This window comes from Crotalus tigris, unplaced genomic scaffold (genome assembly GCF_016545835.1).
Source record: "Crotalus tigris isolate CLP2741 ecotype Arizona unplaced genomic scaffold, ASM1654583v1 scf7180000017800.2534000, whole genome shotgun sequence".
Taxonomy (NCBI): Eukaryota; Metazoa; Chordata; class Lepidosauria; order Squamata; family Viperidae; genus Crotalus; species Crotalus tigris.
Genome location: NW_024096645.1, coordinates 496,217 through 514,733, shown reverse-complemented (window position 1 = coordinate 514,733; position 18,517 = coordinate 496,217). Strand labels below are relative to the sequence as shown.

The 18,517-nt window shown below is 41.3% G+C and overlaps 1 protein-coding gene across 1 annotated transcript in view; it reads left to right on the top strand.

Moving 5' to 3' along the window:
* The window catches only part of TWF2 (twinfilin actin binding protein 2), a 68,946-nt gene that overhangs the window by 35,950 nt on the left and 14,479 nt on the right, over positions 1-18,517 (top strand). The window contains exons 3-5 of the mRNA XM_039342587.1: positions 3,868-4,046; positions 7,084-7,179; positions 9,401-9,505. Coding sequence (XP_039198521.1) covers positions 3,868-4,046; positions 7,084-7,179; positions 9,401-9,505 — 380 coding nt within the window. The remainder of the gene's footprint in view (positions 1-3,867; positions 4,047-7,083; positions 7,180-9,400; positions 9,506-18,517) is intronic.

The window sequence follows — 18,517 nt, the reverse complement described above, 5'->3', positions numbered from 1 at the left end:
AATCTTTACATTATCATGTTTGCCTCTCAGCTACTAGATGCTGCTGCTAGATCTCTTAGTTTGGAATGTAAACGACTACACTGTATACAAAAAGGGTCACAGGGGTCTCATAATGGAAATTGGCAGAAATTAGACCGGGAAGCAGAATGCTATAGATTCATGGTAATACATTCATGTGGAAGACTGATTTCCACAGATGTGCATGAACAAGGTTTATGTATCTCTACCACAGAAAGCCTGTTTGGTGTAATGGTTAAGGCACCAGGCTAGAAACTATGAGACAATGAATTCTAGTTCTGCTTTAAGCACAAAAGCAGCTGGGTAGCCTTTTGCTAGTCACTGTCTCTCAGCCTAGGAAGGAGACAATGGCAAAACCACTTCTGAAAAACCTTGCCAAGAAAACTGCAGGGACTAGTCAAAGCATTCTCCAACAATCAGACATGTTTAAATGGACAGAAAAAATGTATCTATCACAGCCTTGAGAAAAGCTTGAATATAGTTTTTATGAGCATTGTCTAAGTGTAACATGTGCTATTTTTTTTAGAAAAGAAAAAAGTGCTCTAATTTTGATTAGAGCACTTTTACTGCCAGTTGAACTCTTCATAGCTTTAGTTGGGGGAAAAAAGAAGTATGCAGATAGAATTATCTTGACTTTGTTTTTGTTTTGTTTTTTGCCCCAGGTCATTACGTTCTTTGGGTTGTTTAGTTACGAGGGTGGTATTTGTTTTTGAATTCCTGCATTACAGTGCAATGAAGTTATTCCTAACGTGACGGTCAGATGAGACTTGAAACCAAGCCTTTCCATTCTGAATATATGGTGCAACTTTCTTGGATTTATCCTTTTCATACCGTAAGGATATATGTTTTATAGTTCTGATGCAACAAACAGCTTTATGGAGTTGAGCAAACATTGTTGTTGCCACCACTGGTCAGCTGCTTTTCAGCCTGACCTAGCAGGGACAGAGAAAGAGGCTGGGTTGAATTAATCTCCCCCACTACCTAACGAGGATGGCCCTGGAGGAGAGTGCTCAGGAACACGAATGGAGGGAGGCATGCTTTCACTAGCACCCACTAGTTCAGTGGTTCTCAACCTGTGGGTCGGGACCCCATTTGGGGTCGAACGACCATTTCACGGGGGTCGCCAAACAACACAGTCCGCTATTTTTTTCCCCCTTTTCCTTAGCTGTGCTACTCCCTTTTATTCTATTAGCTTTTGAAAGCCAATAGAATAGACTCTCTTGAATAGAATCTAATTCTATTGGCTTTCAAAAGCCAATAGCAATTGTCCAGGCTGTCTCTGCCCTGCTGAGCCCGCCAAAAGTCCCATTCGGCAAACGGTGCTGCACCAGTTGAGTAGTCCTCGATTTACGACTGGTTGAGTAGTCCTCGACTTACAACCGGTTGGGGGGTCGCGGCATTAAAAAGGTTGAGAACCACTGCACTAGTTCCTTGGAAGACCCCCCTGAGGTCACGGAGCATGTCAGATGGAATCCTCGAGAGAGAAATGGGAATAAGCAGGGAAAGCTCAATATTAACGCTAAGGATGCTTTGAATGTGTTTTTCAACTTGGCAGCTTTTAAAATGAATGGTTTTAAAGTTGCCAAGTTTGAGAAACACTGATTTAAAGCAACCTCAGGTGTGGGCTGGAAGGCAGAGGGAGGCAGAAAACGAAGTTATCAGGGCCTGGTGGTGCCACAGTTGGAGGAAAGTGAGGAAAGGTTCTCGCAGCAATGCCCAATTTCTCCACTTTGTGAAACTGGGGGGGGGGGGGTCAGAACAATGGTTCCAAAGGTAACAAAAGGTTTTACTATAAATAAAGGAGTCAAACAGCCAAGGTGGGTCAAGATTCCCGAGAATGTCTAATCGTCATCCATAGTCTTATATCATGAGTCAAGTAAAAAAAAAAAGGGGGGGGGGTTCTCAAAGAGTTATGAGGGAGTTATTCTGGCAAACTCTTTGATTCTCTGGACTTTGTTTTTTTCTGTACATTAGGAAGAAATACGAGAATGAGTTATTATAAGATCTGGTGCTTCCTAAGCATACTGCCCAATCTTGTCATCTTAGAAAAATGTGTAATACTATAAATAGGTGATGCAACAGACAAATATTGCTCAGTCACATAAAACGGTTGCCAAGTGGTTCCTGGCAGAATTATGGCTAAAATATTGAAACAAAGAGCTAGTGTTTTTATTTCAGAATAATCACATGGGACACCCCAAACTGTGTGTAGCTATACTTCCTATAGAAATCTAGAAACAGGATTTCCCTCCCTTCAAAAAGCAATAAATCTACTTATATTGAATACAAAATTCTGCTGCACAAAGTCACTCCTTGCTGGTCCTTCACTCTGTGGTCCTTCACTCTATGCTTTAACGGTAGATGTTTGAGCCAGAAAGTTAGGCAAAATTCTGCTGTTGATATAGGATTTTTTTTCTGATTGAAACGTATTCTTTATCTTGGGCATCATGAGTCGTCGTTTGTAACTATCATGTTAATCCTTGTATGCTGGCCAGAGTAACTTTGGTGAAATGAATAGCCATATTAAATAAATAAATGTTCATCCTTGTAGTGGTCCCTTTGTAACATTCAAAAAAGTGTTTGCTCTGTTGCTAAGAAGTAGCCCATAATGATAAACTTCTTTTTTGTAACCTATCAGGATTACCAGATTATGACATTTTTTTTCGTCCTTGAATGGCTTATCATATTTTTGATCTTTCATGCAAAAAAAAGGGACGGTTCTGCTTTGTAGAATCTGCTGATAAAGGAGCTATATCATTGTTTTTTTAATGGTCCAAAGTACTTCTTGAAGCACTACATCTCTAATAAGCGTAGGTGTTCTTTGAAAAGAACAGCAATGATGAGGTAGGGGTTGCTTTTATTTTGAAACTCTCAGTCTTCCGGTCATACAATTTGGGGAAGGAGGAAGACACAAGTTCTTGTCCTTTAGACTGTTCTTCACGAGCTAAGGAGGAAAGCCACTGGATTCTATCAACAGCGGAGGCAGAATCTATTCTAATATAAAAGCCAGCCATGGTGTCATCATGTTGACTTAGCAGCTTTAGGGAGAAGTCCATATTTTCATGCGAGCGCAGCCTGAACATTGAACTTTGGGGCTAAGGCTGTTGGCAGAGCAGTGACAGATTGTTTTATATTCATTCCCTTAATGTCTGTCTCGTTAAGTATATTGTACTGGTGCACTCTTTTGGCAGACCTCATCCTCTTTTTCATTAACATGCACATTAAAGTTTTATGCCAAGAAAACTGGCAGTAAGTTTGACTAACAAACTCTGCTCTGTTCCCAACCAGTCAAGCCTTTGAGCGATAACATCAAAGCAAGGATTAAAACTAAATCAGAACACTAACAATTAAAAAATAACACCCACTCACACGCTGTGCTGCCTATGATCGTAATAAAGATTGGATTGTTTTGATCCATGCATACACAAAGATGAACACCCACAGTCTGTTCGGGTGTGGAACTGTTTGATTATCTTGTGAAATTCAGGAAAAGTGGGTTTAATATATCTCTATGGGAAACATCTTTCAAAACTTGGGGGCTACCACAGAGAAGGAAACCCAGGATTTTCACAGCGCTAACAAGAAACAAGAACTATTCCACATTATCCAGGAATCTCTAGGGCTCCAGCCTTTACTCAGAATAAAGATAGAAGATCTATTGCCCTATAAATATTCTTGATTCCCATCATCCTTCACTACTAAATAAATTGTCTATGGTAGATGGAAGGATGGCTTCAGGTTCTCCATCCTAATGCTAAATAAAGATTTGATGCATAATGATATATCAAATGTAATATCTCCTTTGCTTACTCATTAATTCTTTCTCTCTCACCCTACCTTGACTTCCAGAGCAGTTAGTGCTTGGAGCCTCCAAAGAACTATCTCGGCGCTGGGATAAGGACTATGATTCCTTTGTGCTTCCTCTGCTAGATGAACTGCAGCCATGCTATATCCTTTACCGCCTGGACACCCAAAATGCACAGGGCTATGAGTGGCTTTTCATCTCCTGGTCACCTGACAACTCTCCAGTAAGCTTTCAACTTATTCCTATTCATGGAATACAGGTTAAGAACATCTGGTTCCTGCTGAAGGATAAAAAAATATGCAAGGTGCTCTTCAGAAACATTGAAGTTGTTCTACTTCCCTTTTCCAATATAAAACCACCAATGGATGGTGGTTGCATGTGCCTTATATCTGTTTAATCCAGGGGTCTTCAAACTTGGCCCTTTTACGACTTGTGGACTTCAACTCCCAGAATCCTTCAGCCAGCGTGCCTGGCTGAGGAATTCTGGGAGTTTAAGTCCACAAGTCATAAAAGGGCCAAGTTTGAAGACGCCTGGTTTAATCTATGCTGCATTCATTGCCAGCCAGAAACTTTCCAGGTGTTAATGATTCCCATAATCTCCAGTCAGCATAGATCAGGGGTCTTCAGACTTGGCCCTTTTACAACTTGTGGATTTCAACTCCCAGAATTCCTCAGCCAGGCACACTGGATGAGGAATTCTGGGAGTTGAAGCCCACAAGTCGTAAAGGGGCCAAGTTTGAAGACCCCTGGCATAGAGTTTGACCATGGTAATCATGTATGCAAAGCTGCTTGGTTTAGAAGCAGTTGTTGCAAATATAGAACAAGTATTTCTCATTCAATGCAGGCTCTCTCAATCATAATGGAAGAGCTTGGAGCTCAACAGATCAGTTGGAATTCAGAACTTTCCCCAGATGATTGAAGCAGATTATTTCTGAAGTAATACAGCTGTTTCAACTTTGAAACAGGACATTCTGAATTTGAAACAATTAAGATGTGAACCATTTTACCTAATCTTACTAGTTGAATATGAAAATTAAACTCCAATATACAAGAAGTCACTAAATTGGTGACTATATTATTTGTTTATTAAACCTCAAGGCCACCCAACTTCTAATAACTGTGGGTGGCTTCACAAAATTAAAAGAACAACAATTCCACTAAAACAATAACTTTTCAAACCACCCTTCTAGATCTGGGGTAAAGGAGCAATTGTAATAATCTTAACTCAAGGTTTGGGAGAAGAACCGGTTTTTAGAGAACAGTTGAAAATGAGCAAGTGGGGAGACCATGCAAATCTTAGGGAAATGATTTTCCAAAGGCAAATGCAGTGACAGAAGAGGCTCACTAGGTGACATTGATGGGACCTGAAGCAAGCCAAGTCCATTGGAGAATAAAAGAAAACAGAGTCTGCAGGACACAGTTGGTTCCTCAAATAGCTAGACTTTATGCTGTGTAGGGCATTGTAAGAAAAAAACAGCAACTTGAATTGCATCTGAAGGCAACTGGTAATCAGTGCAGCTTACCTAGCAGGGGTCTTATATTCCCATTATTGTCATGCTACAGTCTGGATCAGCAGTAGCTTCTGAGTGGTGTCCGCCCCAGGTTTCACAAGCCTACAATATAATGGTATCAATCCAACAAATTGGATTACTTCTTTATGAGAAGTCATGACGTTTGGTTTGCCAGGTACGTTGTAGCATGTAACCAAGTTTCTGTAATCTCATAATCAAGGAAAAACCCGCCTCATTAGCACTTGGAGAGAGATCACGAGGAAATCCCAAGGTTGCAGGTTAAACTGCCAAGTAAACTACACGGATCTTCCATGAAGTCATCGGGAGTTGACTCGAAGGCCTGCTTGTTTGCTTACTTAATGAAGTTCAGGGTGAAAGAAAAATATAAATGGATGGTGTTTTCCATCCATTTATATTAGTATCCAGTCCTTATTTTAATACCTTTAAAGATGTACATGGAGAAGACTGAGCACTACAAATCTTGTCACAAAGAGTTGTTAATGCAGGGCTTTTCAACCTTTTCACCCATTGTACCACTTTTAGGATATGGCAACAGCCGAGTACCACCAGTCGCCTAGCAAGGTGTCAAAAACTTGACCCCTCCCCCCCCAAAAGGAAAAAAGTGATAAAGTACAGGTAGTTCTTGACTTACAACAGTTCGCTTAGTGACTGTTCGAAGTTACAATGGTACTGAAAAAAGTGCCCCCCAAGCCACAGCCGAGCAAGACAACTGCCTGCCCACCCAGTGGCGCTCTTCCTCCTGTCCAAGGTTTTCATTGTTGTGAGCATTTCTGTTGAGGATTGGCAACAGATGGGGTGGGGGGGTGGTTTTTATTCCCCCCGTCTGCTGGATGGTTGCAGCAGGTTTTGGTCACTTCACATGACCCTGGGACACTGTGACCATCATAAATATGAATCAGTTGCCAAGCATCTGAATGTAAATCACAAGACTCTGGAGATGCTGCAACATTCCAGCTGATCGGCACTTCTTCTGAGCTCAGCAGAAGCACCAGGATCAGTGCTGCTTTCCAGCTGATTGGTGCTTCTTCAGGGCTCAGCAGAAGCACCAGGATCACTGCCAAGCTGCAGCTGGAGCCTGGCGCTGATCCTGGTGTTTTCACTGAGCCCTGACAGCCCCGATCAGCTGGAAAGCAGCACTGATCCTGGTGCTTCCGCTGAGCCCAGCTCCAGCCATCTCTTGCTCAGGCTTGTGCGGTGCTGCCACCAGTTCAGCTCATTCCCCTCCCCCACTACCACTTTTCTAGGATGGTCGCGTACCACCTGCCAGGTGCCAATGTACCACAGGTGGTACCCGTACCACTGGTTGAAAAGCCCTGTGTTAATGTTTAGTCTTGTTATAATGGGTTAAGCAATCTCTGATTATATTTAAAAACTGGCACAGCTTTTGTCCGTCTTGGGGAAGAGACCTCTAGTTGTATGAATTTCAGCTCTCAGAATTTTCAGTCTGGCCGTGCTGTCTGGGGAATTCTGGGAGTTGCTCAACACATCCAGAAGGTGCTTCTGGGGGAGACAGAGCTAACAAATTCATTTTGATATAAATATTGGTTAAAAAAATTCCCTGCAATTCCAAATATGAAAAGTCCTTCCTGATGGATTTCAGAACCATAAATAATCCTGCAACTCTTTTTTTTTTTTTTAGTCACTGTGAACTGGATAGTTCTAATAGTTAGCAGCCATGAATGTCTTCCCATAGTTCATATTCTCTTCTCTTTCTCTCTGGGCAACAAGGTTAGACTCAAGATGCTCTACGCAGCAACCCGAGCGACAGTAAAGAAAGAGTTTGGAGGAGGACACATCAAGGATGAACTCTTTGGGACAGCAAAGGTATGGCAGTTGGTCATATCCACTGAGATCAGGACAATCAGAATCGTAACCTTTGAGGTTTGGGATGCTGCTTCTAAAAGCCAGACTAGAATTTGTCACCGCTACTCATTTTGAAGGGCTTGCTTTAAGATTGCAAGGATTCTGACTGCATTGAAGAAAGAACTTGAGTTGTGTCTCTGTTTTGCCATATGAAGGTGCATAGAGGTCCTGTCTGATTCATCCTTGCAGTACATGCTCAGTTTGAAACCCTGATAAAATGAGTGCAGCGACTTGAGTACATGACTTGAGACAAGGACATAAAATAGGTAAAGATGTCTATGGAGATTCTCAGTCATCCAGGTCATGCTTTTCCCAAAGGTGTTTTTTTCAAGAGGCAACTGGACTCGTCTACAAAGGAAAACAAGGAAGTCCGGTTGCCTCTTGAAAAAGCACCTTTGGGATAGGTAAAGAGGTACACAAGGTGATCGGTTTGTGCCGTAAGAGGAGAGGTGATGATTTATATCCTGTGGAAGATTGCTTGTCTCTAGCCTGCTTTTCTTTTGTCCTTCCTCAGTTATTTTGTTTGTTTACAACCTTCAGTTCAGAGGAAGTCTGGTCCCAAAGTCTTTAGACTGCTTTGCTGACTATACTAGTTCACTAATTTGGAAGGCAAAAATTTGTAATGCATGCGTTGCATCAAGTCCCTGCCCTAGTCTCTTTCCCTCCAAATTCAAATACAGTCATAACATGATAAAAAGAAAGGAGTTTCATATTGTGGATTGGCATAAGTCTGGCTCTTAACTCAGAATTACTGATTATCTAAATGCTTTGTATCCTGTCCAATATAAAATTTAAGCTTACCTAAGCTTATTTTACATATTGTCCGGAAAACCCATCTGAAATGCTTACAAACCTGGAACGTTTTTTGAAAGTGCCAGAAGGGGGCAGTATTGCACATCAAATGATAATACATTAGATTATACAGTACTGTACTATAAATGAAATATTCTGGATGTCTCCCTGCAAAGCTCTGTCATTCAATATAATTGTGAGATTCTCGAGCAGCTATCCTCTTTACCACCATCTACTAGGGTTGTTTTGTTATTGCTTATTTACTGAACTTAATAGGCCTCTGGAGCACTGAAATCTATTAGGTGGCTTACAATACTGTAAAACAAATGTAAAATCAAAGCATTAAAACCCATAAAAAGAACTAAAACCAGTAAAATTAATAAAATGAACATTTAATCAACAGTGAAAAGACAAAGGTGCATTTTGAGGACTTTTTAAAAAGCTAATAAATGTGTTGGACGGCTCAACTCTAAAGGGAATGCATTTCAGCGATGAAGAGCAGCAATAGAGAAGGGCTTTAAAATTCATCTTTAACATTTTTGTGTCACCATCAGCCAAGTCCCTGGACCCTGAAGGTGAACCTTCCCAGGTGATCTCAGGAAGTATGGAGCAATAGCTTGAAAGTGATATTCTTTCAGATCTCTGCTGCCATGGAGAATTCTAAAGTAATGACCAGTAATTTGTATTTAGTCCAGAAACAAGTTAGTACCAGTGCAGTGCAATAAACACAATAGTACTATGATTTCCTCACATTCTTCTCATAACCAACTTGGCCTCCTGGTTTTCGGTCACAGGAAGTTTCCCGTCTGGGCAGCTTCAAGGCCCAACCCTGAGTGGATAAAGGCAAACTTGAGGTAAATTACCTCAGATGACCTCAGCAAGTGAAATTTCTTTTTAAGAAGATGTGTCATGGCACATTGACCTTTATATAATGCAAGTGGTACCCATGACTTATAATGGCTTTCCTTCAGGATTCCTCAGGCTCCCTACTTCCATCTGATTTTTTTTAAATTTATTTTTAATGATGAATGGGAAAACTAGCATGTTATACAACGCCAACCTCAAGCATCTTTTGTAGTTCCAAGAAGACCTCTGATCCTCATAGTGCTCCCAAATGCCTTCTTACCAAGTAAATATAGGGGAGCTGCAGCTCAGTCTTTTTTAGAGCTCTTCCCTGCACCCTTTTTAAACAAAAAAGAAGAGCTGAGATAATAGGCAATGGTCTGCAAGGCTAGAGGAGGTTGTAAAAAACAATTTTGCCAGTTTGCCTTGGTTGGCACTTTTGTGGCGAACCAGACCAGTTAAGGCAGCCATTTTATGAACGTATCCTATATTCTCCTTTGAACCAGTTTCATGCTTTTCCTGTGGTTGCTTTTCTGTTGGACCACAGGAAGACATCTCTCTCAGTGGCTACCAGAAGCATGTGTCTTCTTACTCTGCTCCAGCTCCTCTGACGGCAGCCGAACAAGAGCTTCAGCAGATCCGCATCAATGAGGTAAGGAGAAAGTTAACTGTGCTATTGATTATGCTATCATTGTTTCTTTCCAACTGCAATTTTCCCTTGGTGCTTTGTGCGGTAAAAATGTTCGTGATATCATTTAAAAGTCATTCATTCCATTCAGGTACAATTGGGAATAAAAGTTTGCTTTTGGAGGCTGTCGGATAGCCATAATAGTATTTGCATTTTTCCATTTGGAAGGAACAGCTATGCGCTCCAGCTAGGAAAATGAAGTTCAGGATGCTTAAAAGGGAGATAAAAGCTTCTGAAGTAAAGGAATATGCTGGTTGATGCTTCCCGTCTCTTTTTTCATCATTTTTCCTTCTGTGTTTCATTGATTTTTTGGGGAAACAATGGTTTGTTTTTCAATCCCATAGTTGTACAGGGAAAATGCCAAGCTTGCGTCTATCATTCCCATGGTAGTTGCTTTCCTTTAGGACGGTGACCTGCAATATTTGAGCAGCCATATTTTTCTAATCATGCTTTCATTGATTTATTTATTTCAAGTATTTCTGTATCACCCAACTCATATGACTCTGGTGGTTAGGGGTAGGTAAAACCTGCCTTCCCAGGTACAAAGTACCACTATCTTAAATCCTGGAGAAACTCAGGTTTCCCCCAGAAATAATGGCTGGCTACATTATTTGGTAACATTTGATCCGGCTGCCATGAAGGAATGGCAATACACATGTACTGATTTCCTGTTTTTATTCAGGTGGTGTAAGTTGCATGCTATTGAAAATTGATCTGTTTATGTGGTTATTTATTTGTTAGATCCCATCTTTCTTCGAAGAACACAACTTAACTTCTGTGGGGATCTGGCTTCATTTTATCCCCCAGAAGAGTAATCCAATGAGACAAAATTGCAGTGAGAGAAAGATTCCATGGCTAAGGGGGAACTTAAATCTGGCCCTAGTCCAATATCTGTGCCATTATGCCAGGACTAGCAATATATGCTTTTTCTTACAGACATATTCCTGTCCTTCCTCACCTATAGGACAGCTGCCCCATAAGGAAAAGAAAAAGAATGAAAACAGTTTTTGAATTGCTCATGGTGTATAATGACATCATCCATAAACGTAATGAAACATCATTTAGTGTGGACAATAGACCCAACTTTTTGTCCCAAGTTGATGTTGGGCTACTGATCCAATCATACATATTGGCTGGGATGGAGAGGTGTTAAATAACATCCAGGATCTACCACTGTAAAGAAACACCCAGAAGGAAGGGTGTCACGTATTGGTTCGGAGGTAGTAATCCCACATTAAAAGTAGAAAGTTGAACTAATCCAGCAGTATGAAACCTGAATCAAAACACTCATAGTAAAAGGATAGCACAATGACCACTCATTCAATGATTGTTTAAAGTTAATGAATGAGTGGTACTGATGACCAGTCCTCAAAGATCCAACCATTGCAGCACCCCCCATGGCCACATGATCATAATCTGGGTGCACGGCATCTGATTCGCACTTAGAATTCTGGCATTGTTCCGCAGCTACATGATTGCTATTTGCAACTTTCCTGTCCCGCTGCACTTGTGCCCAGTGGGAGAGAGAACAAGTAACTTACTGGAGCAACTTGTGACCTTCCCTGCAGGCTTCCCCATTGACTTTACTTCTGGAAAGCCGGTAGGGAAGGTTACAAATTGGAATCAGGTTATTGTGGGATGATGGATGATGTAACGCTTCACAGGCTGTTCATGCACCCTCCCCCACCCAGCAGCAGCCATCCCCAGTACCACTGCACATGTATCGCACCTTGTGTTGCGCCTGGTCTGCCCATTTGCCGGCAAGCTGCCTACAATCCTTCCTTAATGACAAAAACCGCAAGTGCCAGGGTTGCCATTGCTTAGCATTGTGGTTACGTGATGTTGTGCTTTATGACCTCATGCTTAGTGAGGGAAGCTCTGGTCCAGTTACCATTGTTAACCAAGGATTGCCTGTAGTTCATATGGATTTGAAGATTCTGTATACAGAAGGCACACCTGATAGCACTTTTCCAGTATTGCACAATAACAGAGATCTCATATAGTGTTATTTCCTGAATTAGTCTTTAAAGTATTGTGTTTTTATTGGTTTCTTTAACGCAATTTGAACATTGAGTTGAATAATGTTTAACCTGCCGGGTCTTGACTGTAGGGCTTTCATTTCCCTCTGGCACATGATTATCAAGTCAGAAAATGATTTAGCAGCCGGGGTGAGATTGTTGCTTGTGTGTTTCCATTTGCATTATTGGCCCAAGCTCTGTGGGAGGTTTTCATCTCCTACCAAAGCAGATGATGAAGAAGCCTGAAAGCAAGCAGAACGAAATTTCTCTCAGTGTTTGTGCGGTAAATTTATAACTGTGGTAACAATTGACTGGTATTATGTATGAGCTTTATATCCCGCCTCTTCCCCAGGATCCCATCGCTGTGTAGCATTCTTACCTCCATTATACGTGATCAGCCCTTTCCAGGAGATGCTGATCATATTGCCATAACATTGGCAGAGCCTGGGGGCCGCCAGGAGAATCAAGATTTTGACTGAGGGATACGGACAGAGGTGGGACACAAGTCCCCACAGATGTAAACCATAGGAATAAGATTTTAAAGCCCCCATGGCTATGCTGTCTTGAGAGAAAGTGAAGGGTGTGGAAACGGAAGGGCTTGTTGACTGAAGTACAAAAGGCATCTTCCTGTTTAAAGATAGAGAGTGAAAATGACTGGGATAGAATAGTAATATAAAGAAAAGCTGGGAGGTTGGGCAAAAAAACCACCTTTCTTTCAAGTCAAGAAAGAGCATATTTACCAAATTACCCAAAGCAAAACCTCTTAAATTGAGATATACCAAGGGAACGTAACATAGTCTTGTCTTACCTATGACAAAACTGAGAAGAACTTAAAAGTTCTGGTGTGTGTGTATGTGTGCTATTTTGATTGGGGCTGGAGTAGGCCGGGGATGGATTTGAGTGTTATTATTTCTGAATTCTTCAAATAATTCACTCCTGCCTCGTCCTTCTGGGTTGCTTGCCAAAACCTGAACTTGGAATATTTGCACAAATTCACACTGGAGATCAGGTGGAAAGCTAGAGTTATTTATTAAGAAAGATACAAGCTTAGAGAGCAGTGTGCCTACTTCTCTTTGGGGAGTGGGGTGCAAATCCTTTTTGGGCACTGGGCCTAAAAGCATATCTCTTTCACATGTTTTCGTAATCTGAATCTGTTGAACTAGCCTGTACCAACTGTCAACCTAAATATTACTAGCGAGGGAGAACAAAGCGTCTTTATAGAGAGATCAGCCTTCCATCAGACCTGCACGCATCAGGTGCAGCCAAATAGCTTATTTGGGCCCCCAACTGAGTATATGTAGCACTCCAGCCCTGCCTCGCCTCTCTCCTATTCTGCAGCTTTTCTTTAAATATAACAGGCCTGGAGCTTAGCTTCCCATCCCACTTCTGCATGGCTGAGCGATTCTGACAGGTTGTGAAGAGAATCTCTTTTGCTTATGGCTCCATTTCTGGGTCATCCTGCATGTGATCCAGTGTCACTGGTGGCAGATGTGACATCAGTTTTATTTTAGAGGATGCTCGGAGAACTGAGTATTTCGCCCAAAGCGTGAATAGACAGCCCAGTTTTTTTCATTCCGCCCTCACTTTTGATGTATAGGAATTGCCCTCAATTAGATCAATATGAATTCACATACCACGCTAAAGTGCTTATCTGCTTTCTCTGATTTGAGATTAGCCTGTGAACCCAAGCATGGTTGGGTGTAAACCATGGACTATAGTGTACAGTTGTATACTTATGGATGTGAAGAAGTCATAGTTAAGACTAGTTTGGGGTAGCCAGTTTCCATTTCTCCATGTTAGGGGCACTAGTCTGAAGTAATAAAGAGTTGCCTAAGACAGGTGCTGATTTAAAAAAGGATTGTTTAAGACAGGCTCTGGCAGTTTAACTTGGTGCCTCCTGCAGCTTTCTTAAGCCATCAGGAAACGTTTTTTGCTGACCTGAGAGCTAGGCCCAATCTTCTAGAGCACAAGTCGGCAACCTGCGGCTCCGGAGCCGCATGCGGCTCTTTGAGCCTTCCCCTGTGGCTCCCAGCCTCCTCTGCCTTTGCAGAGAGAGACAGAGACAGAGAGAGGCAATTGCACTTCCCTGCTTCTCTCTCTCTTTCTCTCTCTCTCTCTCTCTCTCTCTGTGTGTGTGTGTGTGTGTGTGTGTGTGTTTTGTGTGTGTGTGTGTGTATGTGTATGTGTAAAAGAGAGTGCACTCACAGTGTTCTCCGAGGAGCTGAAAAGCTTTCTGGGCGGAGCTCCTCCTTTGCTGCGTCTCTGAAGGAAGCAGGAAGGGCAGGAGAGAGCTAGCTAGCCCAGCTAGGCTGACTCAGGAATTCTGGGAGTTGAAGTCCATTAGTCATAAAAGAGACGAGGTTGCCTACCCCGGAGGTTGTTGGACAACAGCTTGAAGCTTGCCAGGTGAGCAGCAGATAGGAGGGGGGGGGAAGAGAGAGAGAGAAAGAGAGAGAGGGGGAGAGAGAGAGAGTGGGGAAAGAGGAGTGGCAGACCAAGGGCAGATAGAGAGGGAGGGAGAGAGAGACCCTTTTGACATCTAAAATGAAGATAACACTGCATATATCCTTTTTTTACCTGTGTGGGTATGTAATTTTATTCTCTTAAAGCATTCTCTTGGTGATCATTGTTTTAATAGTATGGATATTCCCAAGAGTCATATTTTTACTTTTATTTTTAATGTGTATGTGTTGCTTCTCTCCTTGATCAGTTTCCATCCATTGCTTCTTGTCTTGCCTTCAGGTGCTTTGGAGAATAGCTTGACTCCCTCTTCTTTGTGGCAGCCCCTGAGATATTGGAACACTGCTATCATGTCCCCTCTCGTCCTTCTCTTCATTAAACTAGACATACCCAATTCCAGCAACCGTTCCTTATATGCTTTAGCCTCCAGTCTCCTAATCATCTTTGTTGCTCTTCTCTGTACTCTGTGTTTCTATGGCATGCTTTCTGTCATTTCTTGCTCTTCTATTTCCTTGAGGGAAGTACAATGATTAAATTAGGTTATGCTTGTGGAATGTGTTTCCTTTGCCACTGATTTAATAGATGCTAACTTCATCAGGCTCTCAGACCTCTCTCAGGTCCTTAGAGAGATACACTGTCTGTCTGTCTCTGTCTATCTCTCAGTCACTGGAGTGCCTCTAGGTATTTTTTTATTATAGCCTCAAATACTAGTGCTAAATTCAGGCTTAGTTGAGCTGGATTGTGTCCAGATATGGTAGCATTGCATTTAAAATGGGCCCAGTGCTCTTCAACATCTTCATCAATGATTTGGGCGAGGGGATAGATGGGGAACTCATCAAATCTGCAGACAACACCAAGCTGACAGGAATCGCCAACACTCCAGAAAACAGGCTTAGGATACAGATCTGCCAGGTTTTCTGCTTTCACAGAACAATGTAAGGAGCAGTTCCCAACTTTTTTAAAAAACTAGCGACTACTCCATCAACTTAAAACTTTTTGAAGACAATCACATAAGTTAGGAATAAATCTTATAAATCCTAGTGATTTATTATTACTCTCAATTCTAAGCATTCTGCATCGCACTTATTACACTTCATTTATCTGCAGAAAGTAGCTCTTGGGAAAGAGAGAACATTTACCTACTGTGAAAAATGATTCAGTTAGAACGTTATTTCTTCCCAGTCCCTGCTGATCACTTGCAATACCCTTATGGACTATCATTGGTAACCAGAGAATGGATATTATTGCTTCACTGTTTAATGTCTTTTTCTTCTTCTTTTCCTCTACTTAAATTGTGGATTGCATCTGCCAAAAACCCTGATGGAGATTTTTTTCTGGGTATGCAAATAAAAGCCAGAGGACCTCAGGAAGTCCTTGAAGCTGAATTGCCTGGCCATTGAATGTTTACAGTTGCCTTGAAAATTCAAGTAGCTGATCTAAAGGGTTCTTTAGATAAATTGTTCAGGCCCTTGGTGCACTCCATTGGCATGTTAGGAATGCCAGCTGGATTGATCAGATAGAATGTCTTGACTTTTACATTTAAATAAGGAACATTATCAGATGCAAATGATAATCTCCTAGCCTTGAACCATAGATTTCCTGGAAGCCTGACCTGTTGATAAGAATTGGGTGTTGTGGACAATTTGGAAAATCTCAAACTTAATCCCAAATCCATTTATCAAACTATGAATTTCTTTAGGAGATAAAAGGGCTTGTTTCAAATACATGTAAGTCAATGGGAAGTCAGAATTGAGGATAATTATTCAGAGTGGCCATTAAGTCAGTTCCAAAAAGAGTAGGATGCATTTTCCATTTAGATTATCCAATATTGCAATTGCATTATTTATGTATCTGTGTTTCTGAGTGTGCATGTGTGCACACTTGCTTGATCGTTGCATTGCATCTTGTTCTTTAAACGGCTCTGACAGCATTGCTGAAGAGGAGCATGCAAATGAATTACGTTAAAATGAATTGCTGCAGTAGATATATAAATGTTTCTTACTATCTTGATTTGTGGTTTGATAAAGTGCTATTAGTTTTATAAGTACTTTGGCAGTGGAATATTGATTGAAGTAATATTTTATACCTTTGGCCCTAGATCATCTTCAATCAGTTATAGTAACCTGGTGGGCAATCAGTCCTTATTATACATTGAAACATGACTATTCAGAGATTCAGAAATTCAGAGAAGAGCAACTAAGATGATCAAAGGCCTGGAGGCTAAAACATATGAAGAACGGCTGGAGGAACTTTGGTTTGGCTAGTCTAAAGAAAAGAAGAAATAGGGGAGACATGATAGCAGTGTTTCAGTATCTGAGGGGCTGCCACAAGGCAGAAGGGATCGGGTCAGGTTGTTCACCAGAGCACCAGAGGGAAGGACAAGAAACAATGGGTGGAAACTGATCAAGGAGAGAAGCAACCTGGATTTAAGGAGAAACTTTCTGACAGTGAGGACAATCTACCAGTGGAACAGATTACCCCCAGAAATCGTGGGCGCCCCATCACTGGAGATCTTTAAGAAAAAACTAGACACTCACCTGTCTGAGATGGTGTAGTGTAGGTTCTCCTGTTTAAGTGGGGGGACTGGATTAGAAGACCTCCAAAGTCCCTTCCAGCTCTACTGTATTCTATTATTTTCTTTTATCTATTTATTTCTCCTTTCACAGCACACTTGGATATAGCACAGAAGCCTTTACCTATGGTTTTTCATTTTGTCCGATTTGGAAACTATACTTGTTGTCTTAGGAAAAGCCAACCTCTTAAACCAGTACCAAAATGTCATTTAGGGTTATACCTAAGTTATACCTGAAAGTTGAAGATATCATAGTTTATTTTTGAGTCATGTGAAAGAGGGAATAAAGAGGAACTTACTCCTATGGAAATTTGCTAATCCAAGTTTAGAACCCATCTGAACCCCAAGTTTAGAATCCTATCTTGAACCATTTTCATTGGAAATTGTCTTTGAAAGGAAAATAAATGTATTGCAATTACTTGAATACTTATGCAAATCTCATCTAATCTTGATGTTTTTAATGAATTTTTAGAAGGCCATGATTAAAGCAAGAAACTATGGTATGATTATGGCAGAAATGCAGTTTTCAGAACCATTTAGATAGCTAAAGAAACCCAACTTCTTTATTGGGTTGGTTAACCTTTGTATGGCTCAATTACATCGTTTGCCTGTTTGAGTAATCAAGAGTTGTGGGAGGCTTTCCATAACATAGGTGCTTTCTATTCAGTCATTGTTTTGAGCTTGAGTTTTTTTTTTTAAAAAAAAAGTAAAATAAATGTGCTAAGCCATAATAGGCTTGACATAACTCCTTTAACCTGTTGGTTAATGTAAAAGTAGCGGAAAATTATTCCTCTGTTTCTGATAGATTTGCTGCTTTGTTTCAGTGAAAAAAATTTGGGGGGTTTTGTGTGACCATGGCACCCAAATTGCCCACCCTTGTATAATATCAGAAGAGTTTGGCTCTCTCTATATTGTGTATACTTCTGAAGGAAGTCTATGGCTATATTTGTTTTGCATGTGCTCTAAGGCAGGGGTCCCCAACCCCTGGGCCACAGACTGGTACTGGGTTGTGGGCACTTAGGAACTGGGCTGTGCAGCTGGAGGTGCACTGAAAGCTCATCTTCCATCTCCAGGAATGCGACAAGTCTGCAGGAGAAATCTCCCCCCCCCCCCATGGAAAAATTGTCTTCCATGAAACCTGTCAAAACACATAGTATCAAAGCACAATTCCCTCCTCTAATTAACAGTCAGAAATTACATTCTCCAATTAGTTTGAAATCAGGCTTTCCCTCCAGTTCTTATCATCTCTTATTTCAAAAAACCTTGATTCTCACAGTAGTTACAATATTGTTATGTCTAACTAAACTGCCCTGCACATTCCTCCCCTCCCCACTATCATCTAATTCTAACTCTAATTCTAAGAGTAAAACATAAGAAGGAAAATGGCTGCATCTCCATATGTTGTCAAAGCAAGAACATCCGATGTTAGCAGCGTTGACAAAACCGGTCCCTAGTGCCAAAAAGGTTGGGGACCTCTGCTCTAAGGATTTTCAGTCGCAGCTCTCTGGCAGGGATGAAGGGGGCTTCCTACAAAGTTACTTGTATGTATTTTGAGAGGAATAAACGGCACGGTAGATAATATACAGTAAGTATTAAATCCCAGTAGACAGCTTTTTCGTGCATAACACGATCTATTGCCTGCCGCTTGATTCGGGAGAAATTATTTTATTAAATAATTCTTCATCGCTTTTGAACTCTTGTGTCTTCTCTTCACCTGCCCCCAGGATTCAGATTCCCAGGAGTCCTACACTGAGATGGTAGGCTTGATGTTACTCATTTCTTCTCAGAATGACAGCTCTTGCCTGGAGCTTCTTTTCTTGCATGAGTTGATCCTAAACCTTCTACCCTCTAACCTTGAAAGCATTTGCTTTAAAAAAAAGTTCCTTCCTTTCTCTACCAGTGAAGCTGGTAATTCTGACAATTTAT